At 41.0% G+C, this 21,351-nt stretch overlaps 1 protein-coding gene across 1 annotated transcript; it reads left to right on the top strand.

The window, feature by feature from the left end:
• The first annotated feature begins 3,885 nt into the window (after window positions 1-3,885).
• Window positions 3,886-16,533, top strand: nptxra (neuronal pentraxin receptor a). Its single transcript, XM_071474220.1, has 5 exons — window positions 3,886-4,898; window positions 10,294-10,561; window positions 11,030-11,271; window positions 12,591-12,770; window positions 13,388-16,533. The coding sequence occupies exons 1-5, from the start codon at window positions 4,185-4,187 to the stop codon at window positions 13,616-13,618; spliced, it is 1,635 nt and encodes a 544-aa protein (XP_071330321.1). The 5' UTR covers window positions 3,886-4,184; the 3' UTR covers window positions 13,619-16,533.
• The last annotated feature ends 4,818 nt before the right edge of the window (window positions 16,534-21,351 follow it).

Raw genomic sequence — 21,351 nt, 5'->3', positions numbered from 1 at the left:
GCAAAAAAAAAAAAAATTACACATTTAGAACATAAATGGAACTTCTATGCAGAAACTGAATAAAACACCTTGAAGGAGAATATCTTGCTCCTTGTTAGTAATTTTCATTTTCACGTGAGCTTCGGTATGTGGACACCACACCACAAGAAGTATCGATTACTGTCAAACATCAACTGAGAAAAGACTAGTACTTCTTCCATGGATGACAGAAAAAATACACCAGTACACAAAGAGATGGGGGAGGGTTGCTCTGCCATATTTGATCAAAACCATAGATGAGTGGAGGAAAGATTATTGATTTCTTTCCTTACTTCAGCCATCATATTCTGACACAAAGCCCAATACCAGACCCTCCTGTTGCCTGGCTGACATACACGCTGCTGAGCACTGGACTGGTTTTGATGGATTTATTATTATCAGGCTGTGGCTTTATTCTTTCTCTGACACATCAGTCAGTGAACTCCCCGTGCCCTCCAGGCAGAGAGGTGCAGGTGCCACATGCACAGTGATGTATTCCTGCACAAAGAGCAGCATGAATGTTTTCTATTTTTTTATTTCACTTGTTCCAGTGAAACCTTTGGTTCCTAAGTTATTTGTATACAGCTTAATAGATTACAGGCCCTGGCAGAGAAAGGGGGGGTGGGGGGTGGGGCAGAGCCTTGTACACTAGATGGCACCATAAACCCACTGGAGACATGACTGGAATTTTAAACAGCTTTGTAGCTCACACACTCATCTAAATCTCAGTCTTGTTTCCTCTTTTAGCTCCTCTTTTGTCTTCATTATGTAATTTTACTTTGGTTCAATAATTCTGGTGTTAGCAAACAAACACCCACTCTGTAAACTAACATGTACTTACACCCAGGGCTAAATATTATCACAGACCATCACTGGTGACAGAGGTATTCAGATTATTATTATTATTCATTTACCTAAGTTAGAAATAACAATCGTACAATATAAAATATATACCATTACAAGTAAACGCAAGTCTTGAATTTCCTCAGTACAAATGTAAAGGATACAGTATGTACTCTGGATTGTATTGGAGCAGAAGAGTAAAGCAGCATGACACAGAAATACCTAAGTACAAGTAAAACTAGCATCGCTGCCTCACAGTCGTATGTTTCCACCACTTAGACTAGTTCCAGATTACTTCCCTCTTTATCCATATAAACTATTAACCATTTGTGTGAAATGTTGTCACAATTTCTGTGTGAAGTCTTGAGTAACAGCTAAAAGTGTTTTGTGAGCTGACCTTTGACCTTTAATCAACAAAATCTAATCAGTTCATCCTTGAGCCAAATTTGGCACAAACATTCATCCTTGAGTCCAAGTGAATGTTTGTGCCAAATTTGACGGGATTCCCCTGAGGAAATTCTTTGCGTTCACAAGGCCAAAATCATGTTTTGTGAGGTCAGCATTACCTTGACCTTTGACTTTTGACCATCAACATCAAATTAGTCCATACTTGAGTCCAAGTGAACATTTGTGCCAAATTTCAAGAAATTCTGTCAGGGCGTTATTCAGAGTGGGATGTGCATACAGACGGACAACCCAACAACTATATACCTCTGGCTCTAGCCGTCGCCGGCGCCGAGTCTGCATCAGCAGCTCTTTGTTGTACAGCTATACTCTATATATTCTCCTGTCACACTGGACCTTTAAACATTTTATATCTTAGAAACAACATCCAGAATAATCAAGTGTCAGAGAAGAAATAACAATAACAAAACAGTGATACTGAAAATTTATTTATGGCATAAACACCAAGTTTCAGTTTTCTCTTAGCCTCAAATGAAAAAAAATTGTTCTCTCTGCCACAATTCAATATTTTTCCACACCAGTATCAGTCCCTGCAAAGAGCTCAAGTCTTACATAGAGTTTTGTGTGTGTGTGTGTGTGTGTGTGTGTGTGTGTGTGTGTGTAGGAAATGCTTCACACTTTCAAGATGATGTGACCAAATCCCTGGCACAGATTATCCAGTGAAAAAAAAAAACACCAAAGGAAAATTTCAAAGCTTGAACATCACCAGAGTCCACATCATAAAGGTCAGGGGGTCAGGGGTGATAAATGGAGTGGCTGGCAAAGAGTCTCCTGCAGAGGCTTTTATGGACATAATAGAGCAGCAGTATATTTTGATCATTAACTGGGCAACAGAGTCCTGAATGCATCACTCATACTGTCCTTTTTAATTCACTTGGACTCTTTCTCCTATCAAAGCTCTGTGGAATGAAAATGGACCACGCTGCAGTGTTGAGAAATCATTTAGTTCAATTAGCAAAAGAAAACACATGACTTCAATCTCACACTTGTGTACTTTAATCCTCAAATACGTGTATGTACAGGCTCAGTGTTCACACTTTCATCATCATAAAACTCTGAAATAAATTCTGCTTCAAACTCTGAGCATCACTACAGCCAGCATTAGGACCATTACAGTGGCAAGTCTGAGGAAGAACAAGATCTCACACTCGGGCTACAGAGCTGTTTACAGCCAAAAATGCCACTGGTGACGTTCAGTGTATAAAGCTGAACACAAACGTGGATTTCAGGTGTCACTGTAGCTTACATATGAGGAGAGATTGTTTAGTGTCTGTACCTTTCCCGGGCTCTTGTCCCTGTCTCTTCAGGAGTACTCAGCCCCCCCTGCCTTTCTATTCTGTGACTGAGAGCTGCAGCTATTTTCTGCTGCAGACATGTTGGATGTCTGACGCCTGCTCCCTCGCCCATCTTAAATTAGAGCTTTCAGCACTTGCGACTTAAAGAAGTCTTAGCCTAAATCCCCCTTGTTACCTGTGTGAGAGCAATGCTTTTCACACACTATTACACGCACGCAAGCTACTTCCCTCACACAGTGGAGACTTTTCTCACACCTTTGTCTGTGTCTGTGTGTGTGTAATTCATTATGTCAATGATGGGTCTCCACAAATACTGTAAGACAAGGGTTTGTGTCTGTGTATGTGTGTGTATGTGTGTGTCATTTTCTCTCACTATGTCTCTCTCATGCACATTCGTGAACTGATTTTCATGATAACAATAATAAACTTTATTTATACCGCACTTTTCTTATTCGTGTTAGAAAGTGCTTTGCAAAAAAGAAATGAAAAGCACAGAGGCAGTAAAAACGATCAAACAAATTAGATCAAATAAATAGAAATGAAACTGTGCAAATAAACGACTCCATGAGCTCTCAACAGTTTTAATCCCATGTGCCTGTGTGCATGTGCATTACACTGAAATTAACACGTATTTTTTTACTGGCAAGCATCTTTTTATGAAGCTCACTAATGGCATGGGCTCTGCAACACACACACACACACACACACGTACACACGCCCACTAGGGCCATCATTCTGTCATCTCTGCTGCTGTGGAGCTGTTCCACAGGGAGCCTTGAGGCTGACTTATGGCCAGCCGCACATCACATCACAGGGAGCCTGTAATGTGTTGCTGAGCTAGAAAATATTAAGCCAAAGGGAGGAAAAACTAATTTTCTGCTGTAGCGTGGTTTGTTCTGCGTTGGGGGAAAGATCCAATGCGGAGCTGCCTGCATCTTCAGTCAAAGCTAAAGAAAAAAAAAAAAAGGAGGCTACTTTCTGTTTTTGAGGCTGCATGTGCAGCAAGTCTCTGCAACACATTAAAGCCGACGTGTTCCTGACCACAAGAAGAAACCATAGAGATCCCAGTGAATTCTGGTGGAAAAGTTCGCTCCAGGTTACAGGCGGGAGGTAAAACGTACAAAAAGTGTGATATCCGGCTGAATGGAGCAGTCCTGTGTGTGTTCATATCTAACTCTCTCTCTCTCTCTCTCTCTCTCTCTCTCTCTCTCTTCAGTGTTAACAGGCTGGGTTTTGCCTGAATAGCGGAGGCATGCGCGCTGAACAGGGGGAGGAGGTGGACCACGGGCTGTCTGCTCCTGATGGTTTGTGTTGACTCCATGATCACTCAATTATGGTGCGGAACTCTCTCTCTCTAACCGCCTGTTCTTGTGGAGAAGGGGGGAAGTAAGGAGGGATTTCTCACTATTTATATGCGGGGAGATCATTTCTACTTTTTCGCTGTTTTGGAGCTCTTAGTTTCTTACAGATCAGGAGTGTTATTATTAGCCTATTAGATTTTTCTAATAATCGATCGCTCCCGCCGCCACCCTGAAGTTCATTGTTATTATCTTGGCCGCCGGGATGGTGGCCTTCATCGGAGCGGTTATCTGCATCATCGCGGCCGTGCACACCGGATCCTCCAGAGCTGCAGCGGCACAACAGCAACCCGCAACCGACAACCACTCGCTGTATCCGGACGTGGCGGCGCAGACCCCCGCTGCCGGGGGCTCCGTAGCCAGGGCCGGGTCTTTGGGCGCTCTCCATGGTTCTGAAACACCCGATTCAGAGGCGCCGACTTTCAACATCGGGCTCAGTGGGCTGGACGGGGTCACTGGACTCACCGGGCATGACCCGGCGGTCAGCCGACTCATCTGCACACCGATCCCCGCTGGGGAGTGCAACCCGAAAAACTTTCAGCAACAAGCGGACGACCCGTCGCTGTACGCAGGCGAAGACTGGGGGTACCTCCGCACCACCGCGGAGGAACTCCGGCAGACCGTTCTGCAGCAAAAAGACCAGATATTAAACGACCAGCGGACCATCAGGGAGCTGACGGGGAAACTCTCCGAGTGTGAGAAGGGGCTGGACGGCAGGAGCAGCGGCGCGGACAGGCGCGGGAGCGCTGCGGGGCTGTGGGGGGGCAAAGGTGCGGCGGAGGAGGCGCACCTGGAGCGGATCATGGTGCGGGACAGCCCGGCGTCGGCACCGGACAGTGTCCACTTGCTCACCGTGAGGGCTGTGGATGAACTGGAGCAGGCTATCAGTGAGCTTAAAGACCGCATAGAGAAACTGGAGGTAGGTAGAGTGTGAAGAAAATCACTCCTGCTCATAGATCATCCTCTGATCATCCTCTAAAACAATACTTGTCGACGGGGTAATTAATCCCAAGGAGCCTTCTTTGGTGTCACATGCATAAAGAAGGATCTCCCCATTATAAGATTCTCAGCTACAGTCTGCTGCAGTAAGTGATTATAGTTGACATTCATTGCTATATTTGTCTCTTCTTCACTCTAGTCTCTTTTAGGATTTCTGGGCATGCATGAGTGCTTTCTGAAAGCAATGGTCTTCAATTTTGTATGAGAACAAGTGAGTTATCCAAAAGGCTTTGTGTGTTAGACTGGATATTGGCAGCTAGATACCCTGTTTTGGTAAACAACAACATCTAGTAAAGCCATTCACTAATTAGTTTTTTTTTTTTTAAATCACAATCTAGGAGTTAAAATCTGAGAGAAAAAAATAAAACACTTTCCATTTTCAACATTTACAAATTTTGTATAATCATAACATACAATAACATACACCTGTCCATGCCTTTAATGATGCATTAATTGATTGCTTTGGCAAGATTGCTTATCTCTCATGCCAAGAGAACAGATTGAAATGCAAAATTAAAAGAAAGACAGGGATGAAGAGTAAGGCAGGTGAACAAGGGGAGGGGGGGTAAGGATAAAGATATGGGGAGGGGGAGGGAAAGGGGTAGCAGAAGGAGGAGGAGGAGGAGGAGGAGGAAGAGGAGAGAATATAGCAGAGTAACATGAATCATGCTCTTATCTGTCCAGAATCGAATGATGTATAACCTAATTTTTGGCTAAAGAAATCCCATACATAATTCATGAGGTGCCTACATTTGTTGAAAGCACAGACTAAACGTGCTTCACTGCAGTACAGCACTCCTCACTCAGTGGTACTTTATGTAGGACATGTCTGCCCGTGTCATTTTCTTTGTTCCATATCACCAGTGTCAAATAAGGAGCTCCATATTGCATGAATGTAATCTCCATGTTCGACACTCTTCCGGAGCAAAGGCCTCCTCTGAACATCGTTTCCCACAACAGAATAAGCTGTGAATGGATTTAACTGTCTCAGGGTGACATTTAAAACCATAGCCACCAGTGTGTTTTTCTTACCCCCACTCTACCTCTTCTACCATCCAAGTCGAGCTTGTGTGTACAGGAGGTACTTGGCCTACTTCAGTAACACAGCGTGGTGTTTACATCAGATCCGGTGAATATATAAGAGGACCACTCATCTGGGAACAGCTAGTCAGGTCAAACAACTGTGTTAAGTTCCTCACTTCACCCAGCTTTCTTCTGGCACGTGGTCTGCTCAGATACACCCCATCGTCAATTAATACCAGACGTCATATTTCTCTACAACCAGAAAACCTCCAGTCCCAACCCTTCTTGACTTGGCAGGACGGAAATATTAAATTCAAAGACAACATCAGTCACTAGAATCCAATCACACACCAGCTTCAACACACTCCTGTCTGTTTTCTGCTCTTTCAGAAGTGGCAGCAACACCTAGTCAGATGTGTGATTCAAACAAGGTGGAGGATGTCATTGGAAGTGTTGTGAATGTGCAGTCAGTGGTTAGTCAGTACACTCGGTACCTCATTCTCTGAGAGAAGTTTTTTCCTGCAACATCATTATTGTTTCCACTATAACCAGAGGTTCAGTGATAGTGAGCTCTCAACCACACTGTGCTTTATCTTTCATATGGGCTGTGTTTGAAATTTGAATCCAGGAGCAATTTCTTCCAGTCTAGGCTATGTGGGTTATTGTTGTATTATTATATATTTTTTTTTAACTGATCAAGTCAAAGATGGTCTTGTTTTCATGGAATTGTTGGGTGGTGTAAACTGACTACAGCACTTTCCTGGCTCATACAAGATTGGGGTGCATACATTACACTCTCTAGGAATACTCCAAGTATTTACATAAAAATACAGATGCACAAATGTGATGACTTAAAAACTGAAAGGAACATATGGAAGTTAAGGTAATTAGGAACATACGAGTGACTTCATGGTTCCCAGAGGATGAATCCAAAATACATTTATGATCCCCTGACTTTTCCTGTAGCAGTTTCATTTTTCTCAACATCTACTTGATGATTTGTGCCAAATTTTATATTTTTATTTTAATGGTCCCCAGAAGCTGAGTTCCACTTATCCAACTATTTTTCCTGTGGCGCCACCATGCGGTTGACAGTTGTGGTTTTGAGTGAAATTTCTCAACCACTATGGAATTGTGTTCGGACACTCATAAACATTTAAAACATGATCTTGTATCAATAAGAATATACAGAAAATCTTAAACTAATCAGATCAAGAAGATTCGAGATTGGATTTCCAAGATGCGACCAACCATTTGCATGAAAATACAATCGACACACAAATGTAAGACAAGTGTCAAGTTAGTGTGAAGTGTAGTCATGTTGTATTTGATGACTTAAGAGCAGTAATGATGCCTTTATACCACCCTTGACTTGTTTTATACACATCCATGTATTTATGCAAGAGATGGTCCCATAATTTTGATAGTTTCCTCCTTCAAAATGTTTTACATCTGCACATGTAAATACCTGCCTCGCAGCCTAACCCCAGGCTTGATAACAGAACTGTCAAATATTTTTGAGAGTAGATCACCTGTCATACCAAGACTCAGAGGAGTGTTTTGATTTGAGGCACTCCATTAGCATATACACGACTCGAGCAGATGCATCATAGATTAGGCTATTAGGTGGGTGCAGTTTCAAAATATGACAGCAAATGACAAATTTGAGGCTACAAGTGGAGGCATAATCAACAGTTATGATTACAAAGTATCAGAAATGTTGGAGAATTTCTTTGCCAACTTTACCACAAAATGTAACTGTATAGCTGGATAGAAATATTTCCAGGGCTAGAGTGACAAATCTACTGGAGAACATACGCCGAAAAGGGTGAACTGAGGGTGACACTGGAAATTTCATCCATCATGTATCTAATGTGAGAAAAAAGTCAAGACCTGACCTCTGACCTCTTTGTGTTATCATCTCAGAGTATCACTTTTTCACACAGTAGACTCATTCTCACTGTTGGAAGACATTACTCTTTCTATCATCTTATACAACATACAGGTACAGATGGTGAACCCTGTATGGCTTTTATGTATTGTTCATGTGTATGTGTTTTCTGCATTATTCCCCCCGTGGTCTTTGTGTATTTCTACAGTGTGCTGTAACACAATATGCTTGCTCTGTATTTCCCACATTCCTTCCCGTGCGGTTTGGGTGTTTTTTTTTCAGTGAGGCATTATGCAGTGGAGCAAAGCAATTTGTTGTTGACTAAAATAGTTCAGTCTCTTGGCAGCCTTTCTGACTTTCAATAATTGTTGTGTTATACTTAATTGAAAAAAATCCCTGTAGACATGAGCTGACTCATATCCAAAACCCCATGTATTTAACCCTTGGAAGGTCATTCAAATGTTATTTTCCATTTGGCATTTTACATCACAAGTATCACAAGTCCATATTTCTATTGTCACAACATATTAAGTGACAACAAATGAAAACAATGTCACAACGTGAGAGGGATCTCAGATGAGTTCCAACTTTACTGTTTTGTTTCCCTTTCATGGCATCATTTTCAGCTATAGCAAGCAGCTGTTTTGAGTGAAAAAGCTCTCAAAACCAGATGGACACTACCTGCCCAGCATCAAACAGTAATAGTTAGAGACCAGCTGGTGAACATAGAGGAACATTTAGTAAAAGAGTCAAATATTTCCCTGAGGTTTTGGAGACCAAAAATCTGAAAGAGCTAAAAGAGACTGATCACCCGGGGCCAAAAACATAAATGATGCATACACACAAAAACCACGCATACACTCTTTCCCACATATGAACTTGCATTTCTGAGCACAGAATGTGCAGTGAGACTGTGCGCACCTGACGCATTCTTTTGACCATGATTTTACATGGTTTTCCAGACCAAGCCAAGTTAGATACAGTGAAGTGAAATAATTGTGTGTAAGTATTTTAATATTTACTAATCACAATTTCAGATGTGCGTCTGGAGCCTAATGAAGACCTCTCTAGTCCCGGAAAATGAAGTTAAGAGTAAAACAAGACTTTACAGTTGGAGTTATTGAACAGAGGTTTACTGATGAGCTGTCATTTGTACCAACAATCGGTGAAGTTGCGCTTCTTTCTCGTCTCTCTCTTCTGTGCCATGCATGATAACTTGCAGCACAGACAGATGGATTAAGGGATTATCTTCCTCTATTTATGGCTAATTGTGGGAGTGGAAATGAGGCCCGTACATGTTTACATGTACAATGAGGAAGATTTAGACAGAATCATGTGTACACACACCTTTATAATTATGATGAAAAGAACGTGCATATTTCTGGTTTTCTGCATACACATAGTTTTAGTCATGATTCTACAGAAATGTATGCATCTGGCCACAGGTAACCAAACACATGATCCCAAATGGACATTTACCTTTTTCCACAACTGCTGGATGTGTAAATAAGCGACTGTTTGCCACACTGACTTAAAAGGTGATGGCGTGTAAGTTTAACCCCGACCCAAAAGTGGCCAAAAAATGACTTACTGCAGTTACTAAGTTACTAAGTACTTAGTCATATTACACTATTTTTACAGAAATCCCTACACAATGTTAAAAGATGGCAAAATCAGTGAATATAATAGCAACACAATCAGTTCTAAGCTATGTTGCAAGAGTATGCTAATGCTATATAGTTGCAGTGAAGTTTGAGATTCAATAAAGGAAGAGTTTGACATTTGGGAAATGAGTTGCTTTTTTTTGCCAAGAGTTGAAGATCAGCTCCTCTCTTATAGCTGTTCCTTCAGTATGAAGCTGGAGCCGGTAATCTCTGATCACAGAGCCTGGCTCTGCCCAAACCAGCTACAAGTCCAATTTAGTTCAACCGTCTGCTATCTTAACTAGTGAGCAGACACATTAGCAACAACACAATGATAGATGAACAGTAGCCTATGATTTGCAAGCTAGCAGGCCAATCTCTAACCCTTAAAAAAATATAACTTTAAGGAAATAGACTTGTTCACTTCCTTGGCGAGAGTTAGATGAGAAGAGGAATACATCACTCTATGAAGCTACCATCAGCAGCAGGCTAACTTAGCCTAGTATAAAGACAGCAAACAAGGAGAAACAGCTAGTTTATATCTTTGTCCAAAAGACCCCTAGATGTATCCCCAGGCATAATGTAATGTTTCAGAGAAATCAATTATTGATTGGGTGTAAGAATTTTGTCTCACATAAGCATGCAACCGACACATAATTATAATGAACTGTAGATAAACACCACAGCAACGTATTCTCCTAAGACTGTAAAACCAACACTCTAAACCAGTTTCCATCCACTGTCTCCCTCCTCTGCAGTCAGACATTGGCCCATTTCCTCACAACCAGACGGACGGTAGCACCTCAGGAGTGCCAGAGGAAGGCGAGATGTCTGTCGGCCCAGAAAGGCACAAAGCTGGTTCTGACAGGCCCTGGAGAATGGAAGACTTGGAGGGGGAGCTTGAGAGGAAGGTGGAGCTGCTGGAGAAAGAGAGAAAAGCCCTGAGGCTGGAAACTGAGAAACACAGACAGGAAATCGACCAGGGCCTCAGTAAACTACACCACCGAATCTCAGGGCTGGAGGAAGGTAAGGTATTAAAAGAAAAGAAAGGAATTAAGAAATATGTGTGTACATCTCAGTGTGTAAATTAAAATATAATAAGTAGATTATAAAATAAAATATAAAATTATACGTGACTGTGATTAATCACATTGCATTGACTCATTAATGTTGATAAATAATCTGGCATAAAAATTACCTCGGAGGTTTCATTTTTGTATCATTCTTAATCAGATCAAGCCATGGGGTTTCTTTATGATGAATTAATTATGTTTAACTTTTGCAGAAAAAAAAAAAAAAAAAAAGATCTGAAAGACTAAATTCATGATCTGCTTTAAGAAACAGATCAGATGTTTTTTATATGAAGGAAGCGCAGATAAATGAGAAAGGCTGGAAGTCCATTTGATCTTTTTTCCAGATAGCTATAAATTACATAATTGATTTCCCTATCACTTTCCTCTCCTCCATACTCAAGCGCTCTTTCTTCTTTCCCAGGTGTCTCTGGACATTCTTTCCCAGAGGGCTACAGGCTGTCCTTCCCAACACGGACAAACTACATGTACGCCGTTGTCAAACATTCCATCCCAAAGCTGCGGGCCTTCACACTCTGCCTGTGGCTGCGGCCCGCAGAGGGAGGCATCGGAACGCCTCTATCATACGCTGTTCCTGAGCAGCCGAACGAACTGGTGCTGCTGCAAGGCCTGCACACCCCCACCGAGCTGCTTATCAACGACAAGGTACTGTATCAGTCTAATGGCAAGAGACCCAGCATGTACTGTATATCAGTCCTGACCTGTCAGCTGCTTTGGGTACGATTGATTTTCCCAAGGAGATTTATTTCACAGTATGGGTCATAATTCAAATCATTTCTGGATTAAATTCCTAAAATGTATTATTAACTCAGTGAAAACCTCCCGGGCTCTTGTGCTGCAACTTTATCTTAAATTCTAGTTGCAAAGAAGCAAAATTTCATGCATGCAATGGAGATATATTTTTTCATATTCTGTCCTGCCATTGCAAATCTGTCATAAATTTTCATTTGCAATCAGTGATTGAATATTGACAATTATTGTGAAATATATCAAACAACACACTGCTAGTATATTTATCAATATTTAAATTACAAAGAGATTAATACATGATGTGGTAAATACGCATTGTTTGTGCTTGAAGAGACAAAACTTTGGCCTGTATTGTAAATGTATATATATGTAACTATATATATATATATATATATAAAACATGCAAATTGTTGGAATGGCGATATGTTTATGTCACTAATACACAAGAAATTTCTCAACTAGATGCAAACCATACAAACAGTGAATCTATGTGTGTTTTTGTAATATTTTAAATAAAAACTTTAAAGACAGGATAAAAATGTGTCTAGCACTGATAGGAATAGGTGTAGAATGGGGGAACTCACAGTGACCAGTATACATATCTTTATTTTTGGTAAAGTATAATGACATAAAATCACCTTAGAAGAGTTTCAGTTCTGCTTTCTACTCGGCTCACCCACTTTTTTGAATTTCACCAGTTGTAGTGTATATAAAAATCATTATAGCCTCGATTAGGTTTTTTTTTTAATGACTATTGTAGAAGAAAAAGTGCACTCTATTAGCATACAAATGAGTACAACAAATCAAATGATACAGCCAATTAAGCAGACAAGCTAAATAGCCTCATTCATGTGTTGAAATGACTAAGGTACCACCTTGACAGCATTGCAGGGTGGTGTTGTGCAGTGCAGTGGCTTTAGGTATAACTCAATGAAGTCATTATGGTAATAGATGCCTGGAGGAAAAGCTGTGCGTCCTTGGAGGTAGCAGAATGTCTTTGGGACTGTGGAAATTCTATAAAATAACCAACTTCTGAACCCTGAAAGACTCTTTGAGAAGAAAAGAAGTCAAATGGATGTCAAAAATATCATTTTAGCTGCACCACTGTCATGGAAATACATTTCACACCAGTTGCAACATTCAAATGTGTGATAGTCAAAAGCACCGAAATGCAAACATCTACTTTATCTGTCCTTTTGCTTTTCCATTCCTAGGTGGCCCAGTTACCTCTGAACCTCTCCAGAGGCAGCTGGCAGCACATCTGTGTGAGCTGGAGCCAGAAGGGAGGAGCCTGGCAGGCTTACCAGGGGGGAAAGCTGAGGGGCGAGGGCCACTCACTGGCAGTCGGACATCATATCAGACCTGGAGGAGTGCTCATACTGGGCCAGGAGCAGGTGAATGCACGAAGGAGTGAGTGAAAGACTGAATGAAAGAATTACGTTTTGACTGACTAGAGGCTGGTAAAGCAGTTTACTCCAAAAGAAATCTAATTAGGTGTGCCCCTGGACTACTGCTGATGACAGCACTGCAAGCAAGTGCTGGTTTATCTGTGGCTCCATTCACTTGGCTTATCTGGGAGCTAAAACATATAGAAAATAAAAGGATGAAAGACTTTGAGAGACTGGACATAGAAATAGTAAATCTACAAAATCAATTTAGTTTAGAGCACAATACTAGCTAAAGTGCTGAGGTGGTTAGTGAGTGAGGTGTGTGTGTGTGTGCATTGTTCCAAGAAACAAATGGGCATAAGCAACAAGAGAAACAGCCTGTGGGAGCCTACAGCCAAAATAACACCTCCCATTAGGCTTCTTCAGAGTCCTGCAGTCACACTGGTCACTTTTTATCACATCTCCTTAATCTTCCTAAAAGCAAGTCCACAGTTGTGCCCATGGTAGCAAAAGACTGAAGCTGAGCCTGTGTATGGAAGTTTAAGTGCTTTTGCTCTTCAATCACTGTGCTCCGTCTTGCTCTCTATTACTGTATCTGTCTAAAAACACTTCCTTCTCTCCAGGATTCCCTAGGTGGGGGGTTTGATTCATCCCAGGCTTTGGTTGGAGAGTTGTCCCAGGTGGGTCTTTGGGATCGGGTCCTGTCCTCTAGCCAAGTGGCAAGCTTGGCTCGCTGCGGCAGAGTAGCCCTGGGCAGCGTGGCCCCATGGACGGAGAATGGAGTTGAGGTTTATGGTGGAGCCACCAAGCACCCGGGGGAGCCATGTAGTAAACACAGCAGAATCTCTCAGTGACCGACAGTGAAAGGCTCTGAAGAAAGGGGAGATGAAAGAAGGGCAGGGATGAGGGGGGAAGTTGTAGCCATTTCAAGAAGGTAGGATAACATCTGCCTGATATTAGCACTGCTATCAACTGTGTGGCAGGGTCTGACAAGTGTGTAAAATATTGAAAATGAATGGTATATATTTATATGGCACAGTACAAGCTTTGCAATTATGTCACCAAATTTCTAGCAAACCATCAATGGAAGTCCAATGGAGAATTGTGCAATACAAAAAATGGGAATGCTGATAAATATCGCTGTTGTATATGTCACATTTTAAGCCACGTGTACTTAATGAGTTGAAGGACATTCCGGTGAAGCAGATTTGGACTAGTTATGTTGGTCCTTCCTCCTACTTTCTACGCTTGGTTAGCAAACCAGCTAGCAGTCTAATTACCGAAAAGCATCTAATGTAAGGGTTAACACGTGGCTACATAGCAGACAACTTAACTTTCTAAATCTGTTAACAATGATACAGTGAAGCTGAGCAGACCATAACTAGGTAAGAAGCTGCCATTAGCTAACACTTACAGGATTCATTCAACATTTTGGGAAATACACTAATTGATTTTCTTGCAGACAGTTAAATGAGAAGAGGAATATCGTTCTCATGTCCGTGCAGTAAATATGAAGCTACCATCAGCCAACGTTAGTCTAGTGTAGAGACTGAAAACAGGAGGAAACGACTGCCCTGGTGAAAGGTGAAAAAAATCCCACCTACCAGCCCCTCTAAGCTCACTAGTTAATTTATTGTATGTCATTTGTTGAACTTGTACAAAAACCAACTATCAAAAATGGCAATTCACCATTTTATGCAGAGCTTGTGCCAAACTATTTCTTGGTCTGGGACCAGAAACTTCCTGGAGTATCTGCAGGTTGTCCCAGCCAAGAAATAGGCTGGTACATAACCCCTTGTAAAGCAGCAAATTAATTGTGTTACTCTTCAGTTTTTGCATGGATTAAACAAACAAACAAACAAACAAACAAACAAACAAACAAACAAACAAGATGCAGTATGTTAATTTGTGATCTTAAGAGGTGTGCATGGGCAAATTTTGATGTTGGATAGAGCCAAGCTAGCAGTTTACCCATTTCCTGTCTTTGTTACCCAGCTGTTGGTGGTAGCATCATACATCTAACTCTTGATAATAAAGTAAAGAATTTTAACAATAATAATAAACTTTTCTTTCAAACTAATCAGATTAGCAGAGAAGCTGTCATTTAACACTCAAAACTGTGCCAAAAGTGACTATTTATTTTGTTGAGACAGCGAAGTTGTCGTAAATTCAATGAGCTGTCCCCAGCTGTTGTCGCCTAAGAGCTGTTAACCTCCACTATGACTACCAGAAGTTGTGTTAAGCCAGCTGAAACCCCTTTATGAGTGGAGTAGGGTCAGACAGGAGTTAATTAAGCCTGTGACAGTTTTAGAGTTGGGAGTCAAGGTAAGGTGATGAAAAATGTAAGAGAAAGCAGGGGGAATATTAAGTAGTAGATGGCAGCAAGGAGCAGATGATGAAAGAGAAAGGAAAGACGGAGGGCACGGGCAAATAAAGATGGATCAGGCACTTATTAGGAGTGATGCTACATTGTTTTCACCTCTGCATGATGTATTCATATAGTTGTAATGTCTTGCCACAGCAATATGTTGCTCACAAGTTTCACAAAAGAGGAGAGCGCCTCCGGAATTCATGCCTAGGTGGCTGTCTTTGTGTTCATCCATGAAGGCCTGAATGAGTGAACGGAACAAATCTAAAACAAGACATCATATTCCCTAAGGAAACCATTAGCAGAATGTTACCCTTTTTTTTGGGATGCATCTTCACACGTCTTGTCCAGCTTTTGCCCCATTTATGTCATTCTGTACACATGTAGAAAATCAAGGTCAAACTATGTGGTCTGACCAAGGAAACCTTCGGCCTAATCTTGTAATACACTTTAAATTCATGGTCTTGAATGCAACCATCAAACAAATTTTCATGATACTCTCATAGTACTTTTGACATTCTTAAATACTGACTGTTTTCTCTTTGCAGTTTTATACATGCAACCACTCAGTAATGTGATAAATGAACAACCTGCAACCTCCAGCTCTTCCAACCTTCCTACATTCCATGCATGAGTTGTACTGTGTCTTTGTAACATGTCTTGTTGCATCCAGTATGTTTCTAAAAATCCATCTCTGACCAAAAGCATTTGGATGACTATTCCCAACTGTTGTATGAGCCATGATGTTAAACACAGATTGTTCATTTGAAAATTTCTAAAACACTGGCTACTCCCTTACATAAAAATGATCCTTAGTGGAAAGTGCCTGTCAGGGTGTTTGTACCCATGTAAACAAATCATCAAATGTATTATGCTGATGAGAAATTCACACTGCGAGATATTTTGAACTAATTAAGCATAAGTTCCTCTGTGAACTCCCCGGTGAATTTTTAAGATTTAAGAGGTTTAACAAAACATTTGAAAACACCGCAACACAGGACTAGAAAAGCAGTGCCGCCAAACCGATGCTAAATCAGGTCAAAATTATCTCGCTGTGCCTAACAGTGTCCTTGATGATGCCTCTCAGTCTGTTGTGTTATTATTAATATTATGCCTGGTGTCTGTTCAGCTCATGTCAGAGCTTTTTTGGGGCTTTTTGATAGTGGTGTGGCATTATTATGTTTCTGATTATTGAAACTGAAAACTAAGCTTTTTAACTCTATCTGCAGTGTTTGTCTTTTTTACATGATAACTTCTTTTTTTTTCACAGTATGCATTGGTATCAGTCTATTTTTATGTTGTTTGTATAACTACTGTATGTCCGTGTCTTGTATGGTGTTGTATTGTTCTGGATATGTGTCGTGTACAAACCTCAAATCTTTATTAAAGTCCTAATTTTCAGATGTAAAGAATGTCATTTTTTCATAGTGTCTTTCAGCCAAACTAGTTTCAGGAAAAAAGTGCAATGGTTTAAGTCTGTAAGAGTCTCTGTCAGCTCTTTTATTCACAAACACACTTGCACACACACACTTGTCATTGAAGTGCAGCAGTAACAAAACCTACTGTGTGGGGAGAGTGCTCTCCAGACTCAACAAGAGAAATGTTTTTTTCTCAATGACAGAAACAAAGCATGTCTCTTAGTTCTGCGACTTACTCTATTCATTCTCCCTCCGACCAAATTAAAGGAAAAGATTCAAGGAGAAAAACCTGGAACCGTCTCCCTCGGGTGCATCAGGTGTATATATCAGCCTCAGTGAGTCATCTGCTGTGACTCAGCTACTCATCGGGATGTTAAAAAACATCTCGATGAGTATTTGTGTAGCATGTGTTTAAAAGAGTTCAGGATCTGGGGTTCAATGAAAAGTCTTAAATTGACACCAAACTATTTTATATCTATTATATGTGCTCAAATACTTTGACTTTATGGTAGATATGCTCATTAAATTTTCTGGCAGCAAAGTTGATAAGAAGACTGACACCGCTCTCTTGTCTGTATGGGAAATTTGAACAACCAGCAGCAAGTTTACTGGAACCAGTCTAAAGGACAGGAGAAATAAAGCTCAGACTAATTCTTGGCCAGATAAACTCACTTTAAGGAGTCTCTGTTTTTTGCTGGTGGATAAGAAGATCGATAACACTCTCATGACTATGCGCTAAATATGAAGCTAGACCAAGCAGCTGGCTAACTGAGCTTAGCATAAAGTCTGGAACAGAGGGAAATAGCTAGCTGACTCTCTAAAGGGAGCAACACCTCTGAAGCTGACAAACTATCACATGATGTCTCGTTTGTTCATGAATTCTTCCTGTAACTTGTAAATGTCACTTCAAGTAGAAACAGCCACTTTATGCTTTATCCGTGTGAGGGTTTCTTGGCAGGGAGCGGCGATGATGAGCTTTAAAGGTGCTGGTGGTGTCACTTTTAGACAGTCAGGTTAACTGCCCACCTCCTTCAAGCTAACTGCTGCTAATTGCCGGTCAGAATATTACATTTACTGGACAGACATAAGAGGGGCATTGACCTCCTTCTATAACTCTCAACAAGAAAGTGAATTAGCGTATTTTCCAAAATGTTTAAATATGACTTTTAAGTCACATTTTCAGTGTATGTCGTAAATTAATTCCCATATGCCAAATAATAACTCTCAGCGCTGTAGGCTGCCAAAAATTGCAGGTCTGGTTTATTCTGTTGCCTTAAACTGTCTGTGAGTCTATTTTACCTGTCGTTGTATGCCATTACTGCACATTCACACAGAGAGAACGTCAAAGTGACCGGAACTCTTTCATTTTCTGTGTGTGGCCGTGTGTTGGCAGCACATCTTGGGCGCTGCAGGCGTCCAGACAACTTTATGGTAATGAGCTTAGATGCAGTTCGCCGACAAGCAATTGGCATCTAGAAGAGAACACTAGAGAGCACAACCATGAAAAAATTTGTTCCCATCAAAGATTGGAAAGTGCCTTGAGATAACTTCTGTTGTGATTTGGCACTATATAAATAAAACTTGATTTGATTTGATTTGATTTGATTTGATTTGTTCCCAAGCACAATGTAGGAGAAACTGATAACTGCGGTGGCAGGTTTCACCATCCTTTATGACGTGTGCCAGGAACTTAAATAAAAAAAAAACAATGCATGGACAAAAGTGTCTGACACAGGTGTTCCAGGTGAGTTGGTGAAGTATAGCCTATAATATATTTTGTGAAAATGAGAGCGAAATGAATTAGTGCCATGCTGCCATTGCTTGACAACTTGATGTGAACCAGTGAGTAATGTCATTTAAAAGATTTCTTGTGGCTAACCAACCAGTCCTTCAACCTGAATATCCATACAGGTCATTTTTTTCAACCCTCCGATACATTACATAGGAGCTTTCTCCTGAAAAAGGTGCACTGGACCGTGGTAGTCATGGTCACGATAATAAACACGTGGCCTATACTGAGTGGCGTACATACCCTCATCTCCATGGCTACTTTAGTAACGGTGGCTTGATTAGGTTTAGGCACTACAATTATTTGGTTAGATTTAGGATAAGAGAAGTACTGTAGCCTACTTCCTCGAAATCAGACCATCTTTGTTGTCATGGTTACAATAACAACAACGTAGTTAACCTTGTTGAACGGCCATGGATAATCCTCTGCAGGCCCTTTAAATATAGTTTGCAAGACCAAGCAGTCTGAACAAACTTGCAGTGTGTCTATTTCATCTACTGTTGTAGAGTCTCCACTTTGTCTGTATTAAAATAGACACATGTAATTCTCACTCTGCATTCATTCTCCCATCTCTGTGTCATCCTCCATTCTCACCCTCCTCTCATCTTCTCACACCCCCCCCACCCCCCCCCCACCCCTCCACACCCCCCCCACTGCATCCTCCGCTCTGCTGCTTGTCGACTGTCACCTGCTCTTTACTCCAACCCTGCATTCCTCATGTCCCATTTCTCCACGACTCCCTCAGCCAAGACACATTCAACATGTCTCCTGCCAAAAAAAAAAAAGATGCATTCACATAGCACATAGCTCTGACTTTTCAAGGCTGTCAGGAATCTGTCATTCTCACAGATATGTTGGGGAATAGTGGGCAAAAACTGAGGGGAGCAAGCATGTGGGAGATTTGTCAAAACAAATAGCTACGAGTGGGGATTTAAAAACAAATCCATTTATCTATGCTTCTCCATCTCGAGACAGAAGTCATGTACCATTATGTTTTTGAGTCTTGATTTTCTCTTCGGCTCTTGTACACACTATGGTGATGATACGATAAGCTTTCAAGAGACTGAGAGTGAAAAGGCAACAAATATTGTACCAGTGCAGCAACTGCACTCTGCAGCACTGAGAGGTACAGAACAAAACAGCAATATCTGTAATCTCTAATTAGCGTGAGTCAATCTGTTCAGCCGTTCCAGTGGATAAGACACGACTGAGCGCTGTTTCTTCATGCAGTCCTCTCCTTTTGTAATGGACTTACAACTTAAGTCCATCAGGGGCTCTTCTGCCCGTGTCAGACAGTCACAGTCAGCTGGCAGGTGTCACACAACTTAGATCTAAACCAAGTCAAAGTGCTAACCTCATTACTGTGTGGGTGCAGCCTGCAGTGTGTGAGAAACTGCTTACACAGACTGATGAGGACACAGAGTTAACACCTTCAGCACTCATGCAAGCCTTTAATATCCACTGAAGCTGTTTCAAAGTCAGAAAAAATATTCTCCGCACGGCGCAGAATATCGAATCTTACTGAGGCTGTCATGTTTGTTATTGGCTTAAATATTGATTAAAAGAAAATAGAACTACCAAGTTGTCTTGTGCATCATTTTAAAAACGATCTGATATATTTGGACTCTTTGGCGTGTTGTGCAGAATATTAAATAATATTTGAGTGCATTTAAAAGTGTTGGATCTGCCACTGGGTCTGTGTGGGCAGAATAATCCAAAGAAATCCAAATACATATCATGGCTCTACAGTTCATCTGACTCTTTAAAAGACGCATTTGAACTATGTTGCTATGCAATATACAAAAGGGTTATCTGCCACTTTTTTGCTTTTGCTATGTGTCTCACACCTGCTGTGGTACACTAGCTTTAACTAAATAGCCTGTCACAGCCAGTTTCTAACTGCTTTTGGCAGGCTGTCGGGTGTTTCATTTCTTTCTTGGCGCTAACAACATTTCTCAGAGGAAACAAATGGTAGAGACGTAGGAGGAGACACGAATTCAATGTGTGATTCTTACACATCAATTTAAATCTCCTCCTCTCAGTTTTTCTTTTTTTTTCCTGTTTCAGCACCTCACACAAAGGCATCAAAACTGAAAGATAAAACATGTACAGTGCTGTGGCAGCCTGGAGCTCTGTGTGTGTGGAGGAAATCAGGCACAGGACACACAGCCGGGACTGAACCTTTGACCCCCCCACTCCTTATAAAGTCCTCTATGACCAGCATGCTGACCATATATCCACAGTCAGAAGATGATATTCCCTGCTGGATTACCCACCCCTATGTAATCCATAATGTTCCATCTAGGAATGGACACATTGTAATCCCATATAATCCATGGACTGGATGAATCACCAAACTCCCAGGCTGCCATACAGTACAAACTCATTCTTGATAAAAGATGAAACAGTCCATTAGTCCAGTTTATTATGTCACTGCATGTGCTATTCTGGTTGTCTTTGACTGTCCAAGTGTGTTCAAGCTTCCCTCACAGTGAATCAGAGGATGAGTGTGTTGGCTCTTTTCTTCTTCTGATTCAAAGCTGTATAAATGAAATTATTCAGCCTTTGAAGCGGTGTTTTCCTCCCCTTGTCAAATAAGCAGATAGAGCCCAAAAGTGTTGCACTGCTGGGATTTGAATTGAGGAGAGAAACTATTTATTTACAGTCACAGTACATATTGATTGAACTTTCTCATTGGAAATTAAGTATTATACTGTATTTTTTAGGGTATATTTCATTTTAAAACAAAATACTCTACCAGTAGAGACTGCAACCGCAACACTCTTTCACATGTATGGGATTCACACATACAATGAAAGTAAAAAATCAGATGAAATAAAATCAAACTTTAGGGGCCTATCGAGTTGAAGTTTCAATGCTCAAGATTTCAGTCCTGGTTGATTTGATGTTACCCATGGCTACTTTTAATGTGAAGCAGCAGCAGTAGGAAATGTTAGCAGTAGGTTAATACAGCTCTGATATGACTAACAGTAAACACTGAGGCTGATATCA

This window comes from Trachinotus anak, unplaced genomic scaffold, assembly GCF_046630095.1.
Source record: "Trachinotus anak isolate AG129_WGS33_773 ecotype Australia unplaced genomic scaffold, CSIRO_AGI_Tana_v1 ptg000003l, whole genome shotgun sequence".
Taxonomy (NCBI): Eukaryota; Metazoa; Chordata; class Actinopteri; order Carangiformes; family Carangidae; genus Trachinotus; species Trachinotus anak.
This window is presented reverse-complemented; position numbering and strand designations above follow the sequence as displayed.

Coding starts and splice junctions, on each gene's coding strand:
- nptxra (XM_071474220.1), top strand. CDS start 4,185: ATGGTGGCCTTCATCGGAGCGGTTATCTGCATCATCGCGGCCGTGCAC. Junction 10,562..11,029: donor AATCTCAGGGCTGGAGGAAG/GTAAGGTATTAA, acceptor CTTCTTTCCCAG/GTGTCTCTGGACATTCTTTC. Junction 11,272..12,590: donor AGCTGCTTATCAACGACAAG/GTACTGTATCAG, acceptor TTCCATTCCTAG/GTGGCCCAGTTACCTCTGAA.